This window comes from Micromesistius poutassou, assembly GCF_964030765.1.
Source record: "Micromesistius poutassou genome assembly, chromosome: 7".
Lineage (NCBI taxonomy): Eukaryota > Metazoa > Chordata > Actinopteri > Gadiformes > Gadidae > Micromesistius > Micromesistius poutassou.
This window is the reverse complement of record NC_140277.1, coordinates 1,933,321-1,949,808: the sequence shown is the minus strand read 5'-3', so window position 1 is coordinate 1,949,808 and position 16,488 is coordinate 1,933,321. Positions and strand designations below refer to the sequence as shown.

At 42.7% G+C, this 16,488-nt stretch overlaps 3 protein-coding genes across 4 annotated transcripts in view; 2 read left to right on the top strand and 1 right to left on the bottom strand.

Annotated features, from left to right (window-relative positions):
* The first annotated feature begins 698 nt into the window (after nt 1-698).
* Nucleotides 699-1,651, top strand: mrpl14 (mitochondrial ribosomal protein L14). The gene is made up of 3 exons (XM_084470312.1): nt 699-848; nt 949-1,060; nt 1,215-1,651. Exons 2-3 carry the CDS (start codon nt 960-962, stop codon nt 1,579-1,581), a joined length of 468 nt encoding a protein of 155 aa, XP_084326438.1. The 5' UTR covers nt 699-848; nt 949-959; the 3' UTR covers nt 1,582-1,651.
* A 148-nt stretch (nt 1,652-1,799) lies between these two features.
* capn1a (calpain 1, (mu/I) large subunit a) lies at nt 1,800-12,174 on the bottom strand. 2 transcript variants are annotated; one of them, XM_084470310.1, is made up of 23 exons: nt 12,048-12,174; nt 10,931-10,948; nt 9,975-10,221; nt 9,310-9,379; nt 8,990-9,108; nt 8,748-8,881; nt 7,809-7,977; nt 7,584-7,667; nt 5,876-5,961; nt 5,499-5,573; nt 5,244-5,404; nt 4,729-4,898; nt 4,612-4,623; nt 4,247-4,458; nt 4,116-4,155; nt 3,936-4,001; nt 3,795-3,852; nt 3,578-3,642; nt 3,222-3,290; nt 3,059-3,137; nt 2,856-2,969; nt 2,717-2,775; nt 1,800-2,630 (listed from the first exon to the last, which is right to left on the bottom strand). In XM_084470310.1, exons 3-23 carry the CDS (start codon nt 10,218-10,220, stop codon nt 2,604-2,606), a joined length of 2,115 nt encoding a protein of 704 aa, XP_084326436.1. In that variant the 5' UTR covers nt 10,221; nt 10,931-10,948; nt 12,048-12,174; the 3' UTR covers nt 1,800-2,603. The 2 variants fall into 2 exon arrangements, with proteins under 2 accessions (XP_084326436.1, XP_084326435.1); XM_084470309.1 differs by lacking the exon at nt 10,931-10,948 and having other exon boundaries at nt 12,048-12,158.
* Nucleotides 12,175-14,388: 2,214 nt separating this feature from the next.
* The window catches only part of mertka (c-mer proto-oncogene tyrosine kinase a), a 14,733-nt gene continuing 12,633 nt past the window's right edge, over nt 14,389-16,488 (top strand). Inside the window, exons 1-3 of the mRNA XM_084470959.1 lie at nt 14,389-14,586; nt 15,195-15,546; nt 15,899-15,999. Of these exons, the coding sequence (XP_084327085.1) occupies nt 14,502-14,586; nt 15,195-15,546; nt 15,899-15,999 (538 nt within the window). The 5' untranslated portion in view covers nt 14,389-14,501. The remainder of the gene's footprint in view (nt 14,587-15,194; nt 15,547-15,898; nt 16,000-16,488) is intronic.

Below are 16,488 nucleotides of genomic sequence, written 5' to 3'. Positions count from 1 at the left end.
TGGTTCTACCATAGACGTGTTTACGAAGCCGCCGCATCGGCCGCGGGGTCGCACGTAAACGCCGCCGCCATATTGGGGCGGCACAGACTGGCCTGTAAGCCGCACAAGGGAACGGGAGCTTCGGTTTTTGGGGATAAAAAAAAAACACCAAAACGTTCACATTTCTCAACCGATTTAAATGTGTGGTTTATAGTCAAGGGTTTATGACATACATGAGTTAAAAAGAAAACAAGTAACAATATAAAAATAACAATGTACAATATGATTTGACATGGATATATAAAAACGACTCATAGAAATCGGTAGAGAAATGGGAGCATTACATTTTTTAATACAAAATATCGTAATAAACAAAATATTAAACGGGTCGAAGCAGTCGACGGGGCCTCTACATGCGTACGTCTATGGTTCTATGTTTGTATATCTATGTCCTTTTGGAATGTCGCGTTTTGTGACGCCCAATAAAGATTGTGTCACGTGTGTAGGTTAAAGTTACATACATACATCCCCATGTTACTTACATATAAAGGTGTGTGGGACAAAACAAATCGTGTTATTACGAATTTAGGAAATCAAACACATTATAACGATATGGCTCCGAGAGAGCCTCAGCGAATACTGTAGATCCATCTTGTAACCTGTACCGCCTGTCATTAGCTAGCGGCTAGCGCTACTAGCCAGGCGCATGTCAGTGACGTTGCAACTTTGACATTGGGCATGAAGCATGAGAGTAGCTGACAAACTAAACTAATCTGTCTGCTTGAAACATAAACGTTTACCTTTTGAATCTAATCGAGATCTCGAACCGGCTGTGTCCATATCTAGATGACAGTACATATTCGCTTACGGTAAGAATACATTTGATCCCCTGAATTTAAGTTTCTATGGTGGCTTACGGGGCAATACAAATTCTGAATGCTGTTTTTCGTTACTGTCGGTGATCCGTAGGTTGTAACGTTATGGCTCTTCTACACCACCTCGCAAAGTGCAAATCCATGCACCTTGCATGTCATGCTCTGCGGGTCGATGCCACGTCGTTAACCCAACATAGTGCGTTCAGGTGAGTCAATTAACCGGCGGATAGCGCCATTACGTTTTCCAGTTAAACCATTGCCCGTGTATGTGTTTATTTGTAGCTGCAACAATACTTCCCGTTGAGGTATTAACGTCATACTAATATTTGATGGCGAATGTGACCTTTTTATGTTTTGCAGCGTATCAGCGGTGTCCGCTGCCATTCAGAAGATGACCAGAGTACGTGTTGTGGATAACAGTCCGCTCGGCAACACCCCACACCATCGTGCACCGAGGGTCATCCATGTGTACACCAAGAACGGAGTGGGGAAAGTGGGCGACAAAGTTCTGCTTGCCATTAAAGGACAGAAAAAGAAGGCACTTATTGTTGGACACAAGATGCCCGGGGAACGCATGACGCCACGTTTTGATTCAAATAATGTTGTCCTTATTGAGGACAATGGGAATCCTACAGGGACCAGAATAAGGGTCCCTGTGCCTACACATCTTCGGAAACTGGATGGAGACTACTCTAAATTGTTGGCAATTGCTAGCAGATTTGTATAGTAAGCAACCAATGATGCAGTCACAATTTCATTTATTCTTCCTTGTTTTGTAATACAAGTATACATGCTTTAATGTCTATCCTGGTTGTCAACATAAACGCATTATCAGAATGTCTACCTGATTCATATATTTGTAATGAAACGTTTTAAGTGGATTTTATATGACTATGTTCTTTATTTGGCTTATTGGTCAGTGCCTTATTGAGAAAAGACAACCTGCATGGATAATGTTTATTGGTTCGAGGCACACAATACATTACAACAAACAGGACTTGCATCTCTTAACTGTATACATTCGACCTGGGTTAAGTGTTAAGGCTGTAGGGAAACAAACCTGTGATTGCCACTGATTGCAAAAAGTATCTTAAGCTAGTCAACTCAACATGACTAGCACCCCCAAAAATTAGCTATTGTGTCAAAATAAAAATAAAAATATATTATTCGAATTCATATCCAGTAAAGAAAAATCAAATAGTATATAGTAGGTCCCCATACAGAATGCATATACTGCCATCTAGTGTTGTAAGTTATGTAACCATGAAGTAATTTGGCTAACATACGAAATAAAATATTTACATTTTTGAGTTACTGCTACCAAGTTTGCAGTGACACTAAACATTTGTGTAGTGGTGTTCTAATGTCATTGGTTTAAAAGACATGCAGAAGTACAGCCAGCATGTAACATTTGAGTCAGCCAACACAAAATGGGTTGGCAACCCTCAAATGTTTCAGTTAATACTACATGCTTTGACACATTCTATTTATATAAAGAAACAAATGCAAGCACAACCTAGTAAACCTGCCTTTGGTTACAATTTTGCATAGTTAAACTAAAAAAGGTACAGGCAAACTTTTACGCATTGTTAGACCTGATGTTCAATAACCGTTAGTAGTTATTTTGCTAGGACAATAACATGGTGTGAGCAGATATGTGAGAAGGCTAGTTTCGAAGCTGGTCACAGCGTATGGAAGGGCACTGTTGGCTTGCGAAAGGTCCCTTTGCAAGGCTGAGGTAGGTCCTCCTCAACCACACATGGTTAGGTACAGCCACTGAAAGTTAAACAAAGGAAAAGTGGGATTGGTGTACAGAAATGTTTCTCACATGAATTTAAAGGGACCATGAGCACAGATGTTACCTCTGTAATTTGCATTTCAGCCGATCCTTCTTCGTTCTTATTTAGCTCCTGGAAAGATCCTGTCGAATATAATTCAAATTTGAGCATACGTTGGCTTACAAGTAAATTGAGCAAAGATTTAAAAAAACACAGTACTCACTAAACATTGCCTCAAGCTTGACCAAGCAGCAAATGAAGTTGTCAAAGTCAATCATATCATCGTCAGCATACCGCGCCACCAAAACCGTGTTCAGTTTGTTGTTCAGTGTAAAACCTAAACAGAAAGAATAAAATGTTAACTTCCTGGGGTTGTATAATGAGAACATCCCATGTACGTTTCAGTAGTTTTAGCTAGAACACTACCTGCTGCCTCCACAGCCATACGCATCTCATACGAGTTCATGGCCCCAGATTTGTCCAGATCGAATTGCCTAAAAATGAGCTGAAGGCAAAAGGCTGATTAATTGCAGAGGCTGACGATAATTGTTAATTTGTTTTAGAGATAAAATACTGATACAACTATTACCAGCCACTTTCGAATCTTGTTCCACAGAATCTGGAACTCCACCATACCTAAGCGAGCACTTCCATCTTTCTGTTAATTGTGTAAAGGGACTGAACTTCACAAAACAACACCAAATATTCTGTACACAGGCCTATAAATAAATATGCTGTTTATTGGCACATTTTACCACTTGGAGTCACTTTTGAATCATAAACAAGATGTTAATTGATAACTTTAACCATGTAACCCAGACATAACATTGTTGAGGAAGCAGCATAAAAAAGACAAACTAATATTTATCTCTATACACATTCTGTATAGATACATCAGGTATTTAACCTGATGGAAAAAGTCTAGTTATTGTGAAAAAGGGATACATCCATGAGATTCACCATGGTCCTGCAAGACACCAGACTGAAGCCATCCGTCTGCAGATCTTGGTCTGAAATCACAAAGCTCTCATTGAGGCATTGGAGGAGGACAAGAACATTCAACATGAAGTTGAATGTAACATAAGGACCATGAGGCACAGCGGCCAATTTAAAGTTTACTTGATCTCTGGTTTGTAATCTTAAAATGTTGATGTTAACTTACGTCGAGACACCACTCTGTTCAGAATGGTCCTCAGCTCACGAACAGAAATCTCCATGTCCTAATGACAAAAGGAGAAGGTTGCATGTTAGTATAAAAGACGCTTGTGAAGTGTTTAGCTGAACAGGGGTTAAGAAAACCTACCTCGCCCGCCAGCTGGGCAAACATGGACTTAAAGGAGTCATCGATATCATCCTCAGAGATATCAGTCTGTAAAAAATAAATTCATGTTTTACACTCTTGCAATGAATGCAGGAAAAGGTTAAATAACATCACATTATGCAGCAATGCTCACATTTGCAAACTTCCTTTTTAGAAACCTACCTCATCATCCAAATCAGCAGAAATGACATCATCGAGTTCTCTGTAATGAAGGGGAAAAATACTTAAACGTCACAAAAACACCCAACATATTAGTTAATTAATCTCCAATAAAAGAAAAAAGAAAAACCTACTCTGTTTCGGACTGCTTCTCAGTGAAGACTCGGAGGACAAAGTCGGCCTCCTGATTGGCCTCGAAGGTGGACGGGACGATGAGGTACTCGCCGGGGGGCAGACGCAGGCGTGTGCTCACCTCCCGGAGGTTGATGAAGGTCTCAGAACGGGCGCAAGATGATTTGGTCAGGAAGAACTGCTTCTTCAAGTGGACGTTCTGGCAGCCCTTGAACTGAGGCAGAAGTAGGAGAGCAGACTTGGAGGTCGATTTGCCATCGGATGCAGTTTATAATAGTTTTTATTGATATTCAATTATGAAAACAAAGTACTATATCTTAAATGATGATTTTGGTTCAAATAGTGTGGTTTCTGAAAGACGTGGTACCTCCTCTGGTATCTGTGAAAAACAAAGATTTGAAACAAAAAGGAAAATGAACATTGGAAATGAACCACGGGATTACATTGAAATATACTACAATGGCACAGTGTATTTTCTACACACCTCGTAAATGGCAAAGCCAATGGTGTGCATGTCCTGGCCCTGGCGGCGATGGCGTCGCCGGTCCTTCTGCATGAGAGCCACCAGGAAGCTGCAGGCCACTTCATCGTCCTCTGGATCATCATCTTCCTCCAGCAGAGTGATCTTGTACTGGGGGTTGATCCAGAATGTATCTGTGCAAATGTGGTCGCACTGTCAGAATTTGCACGACTGATGAATGTATTTTCCCTGTTCTTTCATAAATAAAAACTCCTGTAAATCAGTATCGGAAGATGTTAGCCGTGTTGACTGCCAATCAGTCAAATTAGTTGTGTCTAATTAATTTAAATCAGTAATTTAAATAAATCAAAAGGGTTATTTTCATCAGTATAGGCATCGGCTATCGGGCAAATTTATATTTGGTCTTGTCCCAAATGTTCACAATTGGCGCATCCTTAGTATAAATATAGTGGTTATCGGACTACAATTCTAAATAATTGAGGTGAAAAATTCCTGATGTTTGCATGAGTTGGACTCACTGGGGCAGTTCCTGCAGCCTCCAGCAGAGCTTCCCCTTCTCCACGAGCCGTGGAACTTGATGGTGTTCCAGTGGCTGAGGCCTTCTTCACTCAGGGCATCTGCAGTCAAATTACAGATCTCCAGGCGGGAAAACTGCCTCAGGAACTCATTGAAGGACATCCTGGGTTTGGGAAATTAGAACCCGTCAGCTGACAACCCTGTTATACAGTGTGGGGAATGAGTGAAGCAGAGGTGGAAATCTGTCGTGTTCATACCAGAACTCCCCGTCTTCCATTTGGCAGTTCAGATCTTCCCGCTCCGATGGATCGATTTCATCCCATTCTGGAGAGCTGAAACAAGAGAAGGTATTTGGTTTTGAGATAAAATTTATGAAAAACATTAAAAAGAAACATCCAGCAACACAAAAGGAAGTCGCAGTTTAAATAGTCCTGGGTTCGATCCAAATCCACAACCTACTTGTAGAACTCTTCGATCCTGAAACCCATAATGAGGTGTGTCCTAATTTACAAATAATAGCTGTGCATGAAAGCATTTACTACAACACAACTACAGAATGACAGTAGTGAGATGACATGGGAAGAGTGTTTGAACAGCAGGGTACCTGATACCAGGTTTGTTTCAGGACATTTACCTGTCACTCCAGGCCCCGGTCCACTCCACCTGGCCCCAGGGGTTACGCACACGGATCAGCCTCTCCATGCGGCCTCGGTAGTCCACCTGCAGACCACAGGAGACGGTCGTTTAGCGAAGAACAACTCACGACCCAGATTCTTCTCAATCAGGCCTTAAGACTTTTATTCAGACACTTTTCACTAAGCCGTCTAGTTTCTCCTTTGCAGACTGTTTTATTGTTTAAAAAAGGCATTGTTAAGCATCTTGTGGATTGCCAAAATGAAAGGTGTAACAATAGTAATAATAATACATTCGTTTTATACTTATTACTTATTACTACCTAAGCATTGTTTCCCCTAGATTTTTTTGTAGCAGTGGTGCTGTGAGTTGGTAACCTAGCAACGCTAGGGGGGTCCGGGGGCATGCCCCCCCGGAAGAAAATTTTGAAAAATAACCCTTTAAATGGTTACTTCTGGGGAGATTTTTTGGGGAAAAATTTACAGATTGAGCTTCCAAATATGACATAACAACCAACAGAGTCAAGGTATCTGCTGAGCCCAGATCATTGTGCAAATGTGCCTTGAACTTGGCAGAAACTAAGTTCATCTTTTATGTTTATTTTCAGCTATTTCTTTGATATTTATCATAAGCCTTAGAAAAAATAGAAAAAAAAAAGAAAATTGTTTTTTTTTTGCGATTGTTTTTTTTTTTTCAGTGCCGCTGACAATCCAGCAGCGGCGGTGTGCCGCTGCTGAATGCATATAGGGGAAACACTGACTACCTATATCCTATTCTCAGATACAGAAGAAAAGGCTTTAGCTGAACTTCTGGGGGGAGACTGCAGAGGGCCAGAGGATGAGGGGTGGATTTGCAAATTTTCAGTTGTGTAACGGAGATATTCATCAAACTCAGAGAGAAACTAATTTGAGACTAAGAGGATGGAAGTTTCAGAAGAAGATGTAAAAAGAATGTCTACTACACAGGTTTGATTTTAAACCTTTATAGACACCAATTCGCTGGTGTCCGTTTTCACTCCCACCGGCTAAATAAAAGGTTTAGTTTGTGTGTGGGTTTCTGATTCGCATGCGTTTAATTAAACCTCTCCTACAGCACCTCCTCTGGCAGTACTGCTGTGATAGCGTTCTTGCAATCGGTGCACACCGCCCTGGCATCATCGCTATGCCAACCGGTCCCCTTAACGTCTCTAAAGCTAGTACTGTATTCCGGTCTCACATCCGAGTTTAATTATTAAAATTAGTAGAAATTTGTTATTTGTTATTTTCTTTTTCAAAGGATTGGAGCCACAACAGAAAAATCAACAAATAACCTTTTGACTGTTTTTTACTCGCTTCCAATCGATAAACAGCCATGTTTGTTGTGGTTCAACCGGTCAGGTTGTTTACAGTCAAGACAAACGCGCTGCAGAGCCCCACCCCCTGAAACATGGTTGGTCAAAAACAAAATAGAAGCAAAAGAGTGAAATTCCCCGTTGACACAGATTTTAGCTCACGTGCCATCAGACTTTAGATGTTAATCTCAAATTAGATTGGTGAGACTATGTGTATCCATACACGTGTGGATAAGCAAGAGAACACACACACACACACACACACACACACACACACACACACACACACACACACACACACACACACACACACACACACACACACACACACACACACACACACACACACACACACACACACACACACACACACACACACCTGCTTCAGACCGGTAAGTGAGTAGGCATGGCCTTTCACAAGCTTCTTGAATGTAACAGCCTCCATGTCGAAAGCACTGGTGATCTGTAATGACATAAAACATTTAGTTTCATCTCGATAAGAGCTCCAGATACATAAAACCTGAAATGCTTCTAATGGAATTTGAAATAGGGTGGAATGTATTGATCGGCAGGGTCTGTGCCGCATGCCGGGAGCCCCACGTACGTCGATGGAGCAGCCCAACAGAGAGCCTCTCTCCAGGGCTTTGCCGATGATGCGGTACAGGTCCTTGGGAGCCTTGCGCAGTTCGTACATCTCCGACACGCCCCCGGTGAAGTCCTCGAATCCCTCGGTCGTACTTCCTCCCGAGAGGGCCTCGTAAGAGCCGTTCAGCCTGCAATCAAACCACCACAAACAGAACACTCAGGCCCACGAAAGCTAAAAACTCCATTACCCATAAACACCCCCTTCATATGGCGCATTTCCACCGCAGGGTACGCTTCGGACCCAGCACGCCTCAGCTCAGTAGCGAGGGTGCGGTATAGCCCAGCTCGGTTACGTGTCGCGTTTCCACCGCCACCAGTACCCTTATGGTAGGGCGGGGTTTAAGCCGGACGGCGATAGCCACGGCAGCTACGTAAGCATCGGGACCTCATAGCAGCCCGACACAGTGTAGCCTGCTAATAAATCCATGAAAAAGAAGAACACGCACAATGAACAAAGAGCAACAATGTAGGACGTCCAAGAAGGACGGCAAACTTTTGCGCAACATTTTCTTCAATAAACGAAGCTTTCGCCGTTTATTACCTTGCGGGTAATGTGTTTGTTTGTTATTATCCCCCTGTCGCACGGAAGGGACAATACTGTCGACCAATCAACGGACAGTGTGTGTAGCTTAAACTTGCCGGGACCCTTTCAGGCTCTCAGTACAACAATGGAGTAGTACTGCGAGACGAGAGCGGCTCAATACGGCTCAGTCTGGGTCATGCCCACTTTTGGCGGTGGAAATGTGACCCGTGCCGCACCTTTGCAGACTGAACCGCATTCCCACCGCACCCTGCGGTGGAAATGCGCCATAAGATGTGCATATGTGTGGCAGGGGTTGAAGCGGTATAGGTGCTCCAGAAATATGTAGTGGCACTAAATAATGTAGCAGGCCCTTACTTTGCGTAGGCCTTCTCCATCAAAGCACTCCAGAATTCGTTGCCCTCCGCAGAGTGGACAAACATAATCTCCCCATCTTTGACAGGCAACCTGTCATCTATCACCACATCCGTCCATTCGCCAAACTGCCAGAACTGAAAAGTCAAAGCAAGAAGAAACGGTTGACGTGGTGTTGAATCATTCATGAAGAGGAGTAGGAACTCTTTGGAGATGCATCTGGATGAGGTGCAGATGGTAAAGACCTGAAAGTGGAAGATCCCGGCGTAGTCTTCCTGGAAGGACTGTCCGTGAGGGACGACCCGGTGGAGCAGCGTCTCGTTCAGGGTGAGTGACGCGATGGCGGCCAGCAGCCAGCAGTCACCTGGGAGAGGGATGTGTTTTAGTTTCAAGGGATCTGAGAGGAAAGCACCATCCATAGACAGAATGACTTCACTTAATGCTTTTTGAGTGTCCTTTTACACTGGTGCTTTTAAGATGGTTCTGCTGATAAGATATATTGATAAATACATGAATAAGTAAACACACACACACAGAATGGGATAATGGACTCTAATAGACTCACCGAGTGCTCCCTGACATATGTCTGTTCTGGTAGCTCCGCCCACGATAAACTGAGGATTATCAGTCAGCTCCTATAGGTCATAAAAGCTGGGAGTCAAGACAATAGATCCTTTTGTCTTGAGACTTTCACGGTTGAAGTCCAGAACGAGCAGTCGGACAGGGCTGTTCTATGAGACATGTACTATTCTCACAAACCTATGGGCTCAGCCAATGAAACAAGACACATTTCATGTCAACAAAATAAAAAAATAAAAAAGAGTGGTCTGAAAATGCCATGAACTGCTATGTTATTGAGTGACTCCATTCCTAAACTGTATCGGTTGCAGAGGAACTTACTAACACATTCCTATGTCCAAATGGAAAGCTCGTGGACCGAATTCTAAATTGTCAACACCACCAATCTAGATTCCAATGCGACAGACACACCATATGTAAAGCATTACAAACCAGAGCCATCAAGTCATATGCCTGTGCACTCTCTACAAGATTGTCAAGACAAGATGTATTGTACAAACTACATCGACGCATCATCGCATGTCAACAGACTTGGGCCAAAACCTTCAGACGCATCCAAGCATATATCAATTCCAAAATAATCTGTTACTATACAACACAACCTCAACCGGAACGCTAGTAATGAATAACTACGATTGTTGGCTTTCTCACCGTGGGCCTCAGCCACTCCACGTCCCTGGTCTTGGCAGAGTAGGGAGCCAGCTCCTTAAAGCCCAGGGAGGGAGGCTCCGCAGGGAAGCAGGGGTCCTCAAACAGAAACCCCCCCGCCAGGCATTCCTGTTTGAGGGCCTCATAGTCCTGGTTGGAGAAGCTCACGGCCTGCTCCTTGGAGCCCATCCCTTCTGCCCGGAGCCTGTTTTCGTATATGCTTGCAGATATCCCTGTGGCGTGATGCATTCTGTTGGGGAGATATTAATATGGGGGTAGCATGAGTCAGTGTTGGTGGGTATAAATAGCAGCAAGCATCAGTCAATGGCACACTCGTCCAACAGCCAAAGCACAGCAAAGAGGTTTGCGTGTAGTAGCTAAGCATGGTAGCATGGGTAGCAAAACGGGTGCTGATCCAACTTGGTTATCCATTAGTCTGGTCTGTTATTTAAATAGTCGTTAAGGTTGGACTATTTCAGTGACTCATTTACTTTCTTACTAGATGTTATGCGACTCAGTGTACACACACACACGACTCAGTGTACACACACACACACACACACACACACACACACACACACACACACACACACACACACACACACACACACACACACACACACACACACACCAGTAGATAGTATTAGAATTAGAACATTTTGCATTTATGACACACACTTAGATATTAGTTAGCAAATTGTCAGATAATGATAATGATAATATTGCCATTGGTTTTTAGCTATCCTTTAATCTGATCATTATGAAATCCCTGGATAAGGCCTATATGGGATGGCTTCATATAAGTTTTAACCAAACTAAAACTCAAACGTGTATGAATGAGCCTGGGGTTGAGCAGCGATAGTCAATGATAGTCAACAGAAAGACAAGCACTATGTTGAGCGAGTTAACAAAGAGAAACAGATATTACAGAAAGTAAACAAGAGAAAGAAACGTGATACCTTCTGAATATGAGAAGGCTATAGGAGGAAATGACAAAAGGGAAACAATTGTTAGTATTCCATTGTCATTTATATAGGTTAGTTGAGATAACTGCTTCTGTGTACGATTTTACCGCTCCATGGGTTAAACTGAATATGCAATAGTGTAGGTCTTAATGTTCCTTATGTCAACTCCTCTGTAAAGTAATTAGAGCTTTCAGCAAATAGCCATGCAATGAAAATCTCTACGGTTGTTTTTATAGAGAGCTCATTGTGGGATAATGACCAGAGTGCGCACATCCATTAGCTGCTCCGTCGCACACTGAAAGAATCGTAATGATGCAAGTTTTGGCAATCTGATGGGAGTACTAAATCGGTCGAAATCGAATTGCACTGATGGGCGTCAGATAGGAGGAAGAAGAAAAGAGCTGGCCGGTGCTGTTGTTTATATAAGCACCCCCCGCCGGGGCCCAGGGTCCAGGCCCAATATTCTGAATGCCTGCTGGCCTGTCAAACAGCAGCCACAGAACAGAAGGGATTTCTGTTTCCGGGCCGGCGAACAGCTGATGCTTGCAGTACTGTGGTGAAGTCATCCATTGAATTTCGCCCGCAAGGATGCACTTAACAAGCCAGGGTGCCCCTCTGCATAGCGCAACAAAAACAACTGTTTAGGTGGGTGGAGCGGGGCACTCCCCTAGTAAAATCAATACATACGGCGAGGTATGTGCGCAAAGTCCCGTTTTCTTTCTTTCGTGCGAAAGGTTATTTCGGCCTTGGCTCTATCAGGAACAGGGCAGACATGCCTCCTACAGTATCGAAGCACCTGTTCCTAAGAAACAAGGCCCCAACTGCTATTGTGTGCCTTGCACCGAAGTACATGTCAGTGATTTAGGGGAAAATACAGGCTACACTTCCCCACTACGAGTGGTAGACCGATTCAAGGTTGCTTTAATGCATGTTGAAATCAAACTCAAAAACTCGTATGAATGCGGCTGTAAAGCGTAATGTGATTGCTATGAGGCGATTACAAGAAAGATACAAACCCGCAAAGGTTGCTTCGGTTGGGAACCGTTAACTATTAACATGGTGCACTTATTGTGCTGCTGACAATAACATTAAGAAGTCAAACATAACTCACCAACTCAGAAGCCTTTCGACTGCGTTGAATAAAATGAAACCTTTAAATTCAAGTAAATCTCTGAGAGTACCCTGCTCGGTCAGCGCACTCCGCTCTGCCGTCAGTCCTCACTGCGGAATAGTCCATTCGCAAAAGGGGTGGGACCACTGTCTCGACAGGGTGAGCGGACCATGAGCTAAATAAATCAGATTAATGATTCCAACGCGAATGATTAATTATTGAGCGTAATGGCAATAGTGGGTCTGTGTTCAGATTGAACTTTGTGCAGGGCTAATCGAACAAGATTACAATGCAGATCATGACTTTTTGCTTTATTTTTACCACACCTCAAAGGCTGACGACACTCGATATAGGCCTACCGTGACTCAGGTCTTCATTCAATCAAACCGATGCTTTTTATAACACTTCTGTTTACACTGAAAACGAATGGATTGTGGCGGACGGGGGCGCCAGTGCCTTAGATGGATTTGATTTGGTCGTTTTGACATTAGGCGAAAGTATTTGTCATCTTCTCGCAACCCTTACATACTATCAAATAGCATTCAGTGTAGCTCTGGAGTAAGACCAATTTAGTTGATTGAGTGACTCAAATAGGCTTATGCTTTTAGTTTTTCTACATATATATCCAACTTTTTCTGCTGTGGGGGGTGTTCTAAGCACAATTCGAAGGAGTATTGTGATTACAAAGAGGTGTGGTTAAAACAAATTGAATAACGAATAGGTATCAACAGATACTTTGTGGATACCTAATGATATGATCAAAATGTGTAGGCTGCCATGCGTTGCTACTGAAAAGCCCGTCTCAGTGTAGGGGTTTGGCGCCCCCTTGTGGTTACCATGAAGCAATGTCGAATGGTTCTCGGTTCTTCAGGGCTTTGTTTTGGTTCTGCTTGTGTTCGGACCAGCGCCGTCGTATAGGGGGGAAAGGTTATGACAATTATAAGGGCCCACAGCCCGCTAGGGCCCACACACAGCCCCCAGTAGCCTCTATGACAAAATGATTATGTATACACTGAACTAATATATATTCATATGAATGAATCCGAATTAAAACAAAGCCACAAATCATACAATATTCTAATTTTAATCCCCTTGGCCCCTTCTTAAAAAATGGTTTGGTCCACACCGCGGTTCGTTCGATAAATATCGTTTGATATTTGTTTTACAACAACGTATTCCATGTGCTCTTTGTTTCACTTGCACATTTAAGTTAAATGCTACATATTTACCTGTGGACTATCTTGAGCCAGGACACTTTGTTTTTTGCATATTAGTGCTTGATTGTTACCTACAATAAAATACCCACACCTATTTGTTGAGTGGTTAATTGAAAATGTATTTGCAATCAGAGGTGTAATAACGTGTTGCAAATCAGGGAAATGAGAATAAGACAATTAATAATACATAATTTACATAATAATACTCTGACTTGTTAAGTCGTTAAATGTAAAAAGGAAACAAATTGGGTGTATTACACCAGGCACCGTCAAGAACACTGAAAAACAAGAACATTTAAGGTGGCAATGAATGGGGGAGAGGGGCCCACACCGATATTCTTTCAGGGGGCCCAGAATTCCTATAGCAACTGCCCTGGTTCGGACCCGGCCATGTGCTTCACAAATCCGTGACATCGCTTCACTAACATCACATGACATTTTGCAGAAAGGTAGAATATAACCCGATGGTTGCCATGTGAAACAGGTGCAATATTAGCCCCACATGTCCTCAATAAAAATAACCAATAATGAAATTAATTAATAAAATAAGAATTTTACCCAAAAGAAGACATCGACAAGAGATCAATGTGATAGCAAGTTTATAACTATATTGAGAACGTTGGCTCTGTGGGAAGTTTTTATATTTACCCTGTATTCAATGTAGGCACAAAATACTAATCGTTTAGTTCTACTATTTCAGTTATCAACATCTGAGGAAATACTCCTTGATATATTACAATGAATTACTCTTGTCTTCCTTCTTATGATAAAATACATGTATAATCAAGTCACTTCAATAAACGAAATATATGCAGTTGCTCAAATTGTCCACATGGTGGAGTATTTTCCCAAAAAGCTTCTCACGGTCAACATTGTAATTAAGCAGACAAGGGGAAACCAGCAATCTTTTTGTGACAAAAGCTCAGTACAACATAAATAACCATTATATGTAGTCTAGTTTACGATTATGCTCGTTCTATTCAGTGAGTTTGACCAAAACGCTTGACTCTAAGAACCGCCTTTTTTGGGATACCTCCTCTGACGTCAGGAGGAGCACTAACTTTTTTTTCCCACTAAAAAGGGCTTTAGTTTGGCCAGAGTCTGTGTGTGTAGACGAAGTGAATACGGTGTGCAATGTTGACACTGTTTGTGATTGAGCGTGCTCAAAAAGTTTGTAAAAGAGCGTCTTAACGCGTTGGAGAGACGCGCAAGGGGACTCGCCTGTCCAGAAGCAGCGATGGGTGAAAAGTCAACTGCAGTCGTGTCCAGAAAGGCTCTTTTTACAGCGATATTGGCTATTACTTTGGGAACATTGACAAGTGGTAAGTGGTTGTTGTTGTTGTTGTTTTTCTTTACTTCTTTACTGTGTGCCGTTCTTTCTTTCTTTCTTTCTTTTATTTTCTATCTTTTACTCAAAAGCTTCGTAGTGCTATTCACAACAATACATCCACGTTTTCATTTTCTGTGGGATTTGGGGACATTGCTGATTTGAAGGTAACCGTTAACAGTGTGACCCTTGGGGTTAATTATTAATATATGTTCCTTTCAAGTAATACAATAAAGAAAACGGAAAGATCCGATTTTTTATTTAGGACTAGATTTAATTTAATATATTTTTTAGCTCGAGACAACATTGCATTTTTAAACAAACCGACAGCCCAGACCTTTATCAAACTGATGCGAAATAATATATTTTGTCACAAAATATTAACACTGCAATCGTTTTTTTGTCACTTTACATTTCTATACAACTCAAACCGACTCCAACAGCATAGGCCTGCTTTTCGTGTGAGCGCATTATTTGTCGACGCTATTGTGGTTGTTTTGGAATGATCTACAACTTGTGTTCACATAATCTAAAGACATACCGTTACGATCCACAAACGCACAGGTACATAACGTTGTCATTCGTGTAATAACTCCGTTACAGCGTTGCACCCGGCCGCGTTCACCAGACGGTACTATGAGCGACAGGGTCGAACCCCGAAGCCCACACGCAGCACGTCCGAGGACTTCATTGCCAAGAAGTCTGCGATGGGACTCCATTTGAGCCAGGAAGACATCAAACAGTTGCGATTCAAGCCCACCATGGGCTCTGGCTTCATTAAGCTGTCAGAAGGACGCGAAGCCAAGTTCAACTGCTCCATCGACCTCCCTGTTCAGCTGGATCTCAACATCGTGTGGCTGAAGAACAACATGGACCTGGCCGCCAACATGCAGGTGGTGATCAATGAGCTCCAGACCACCAACGACGGAGTCACCACTCTGCTCTCCACCGTCTGGTAACTATTGCTGCAGTTATTGCTGTAACTATTGCTTGCGATGCCCAGAAGCCCTTCTGGTTGTTTGTGAACTACATTCTGGCCACCAACTATGATAATGATGATGATGATTATGACGATGGTGGTCGATGATGATGAGGAGGAGGAAAATGAGTGAGGATGGTGATGATGATGAAGATGATGATGATGATTACGATTGTGGGTAATGATGATGACGATGTGGAGGACAATGAGTGTGGCAGGTGATGAGGATGATGATGATGAGGCGGAGGACATTGGGTGAGGATGGTGATGATGAGGATGCTGATGGAGATGGTGAAGGTGAATGTGTTTTTGTATGTGTGCGACGCAGCATCAGCCATGTGCAGAGGGTGGACGCGGGCCAGTATCACTGCCGGCTGAACCTTGGCGACACGGCGATCGAGTCCCCGGCGGTCGTGATCCAGGTGGAAGGTGAGACACATCACACACATCGACCACATCAGTACAGTAGATCCAGGGTACCAAAACCAAGCCCTGCCACCAGACGGGTAGAACTGACCATTTGGCTGACGCGGAAACAAACTGCGGTTATATATTAAAACAACTACATGAGCGGTCGATTTCTCTACTAGGGCAGGTACAAAGACAACATTCAAAAAGTCACATTCTCTTTTTTTTTTAAATATATTTTTATTAAGAGGTAAGGCACATTAGGACAGGAACCAATGTTATAATTACAGTGAGTATCACAACACATCCGCATCACAATTGAAAATGTAAACATATCGATACAATAGAAATACTGTGCATCATGATGAATGAAGAGCCTACCTATATTTTATAGATCGGGCGACAAATAGTCACATTCTCAAGCCGATTTGTTGACTCAGTCGTCGGTACTGGACTGACGGACGCCGTGGATTCACTGATTCACTGATTCACTGATTCACCGATTCACTG

What these genes read in the sequence shown, in the direction of transcription:
- mrpl14 (XM_084470312.1), top strand. Translation starts at nt 960, where the DNA reads ATGGCTCTTCTACACCACCTCGCAAAGTGCAAATCCATGCACCTTGCA. An exon ending in ACCCAACATAGTGCGTTCAG is followed by an intron (nt 1,061 to 1,214) that starts GTGAGTCAATTA and finishes TATGTTTTGCAG; the next exon opens with CGTATCAGCGGTGTCCGCTG.
- capn1a (XM_084470310.1), bottom strand. Translation starts at nt 10,220, where the DNA reads ATGCATCACGCCACAGGGATATCTGCAAGCATATACGAAAACAGGCTC. An exon ending in ACCGGGGCCTGGAGTGACAG is followed by an intron (nt 5,574 to 5,875) that starts GTAAATGTCCTG and finishes CTCTTGTTTCAG; the next exon opens with CTCTCCAGAATGGGATGAAA. An exon ending in ATGGAAGACGGGGAGTTCTG is followed by an intron (nt 5,405 to 5,498) that starts GTATGAACACGA and finishes TCCCAAACCCAG; the next exon opens with GATGTCCTTCAATGAGTTCC.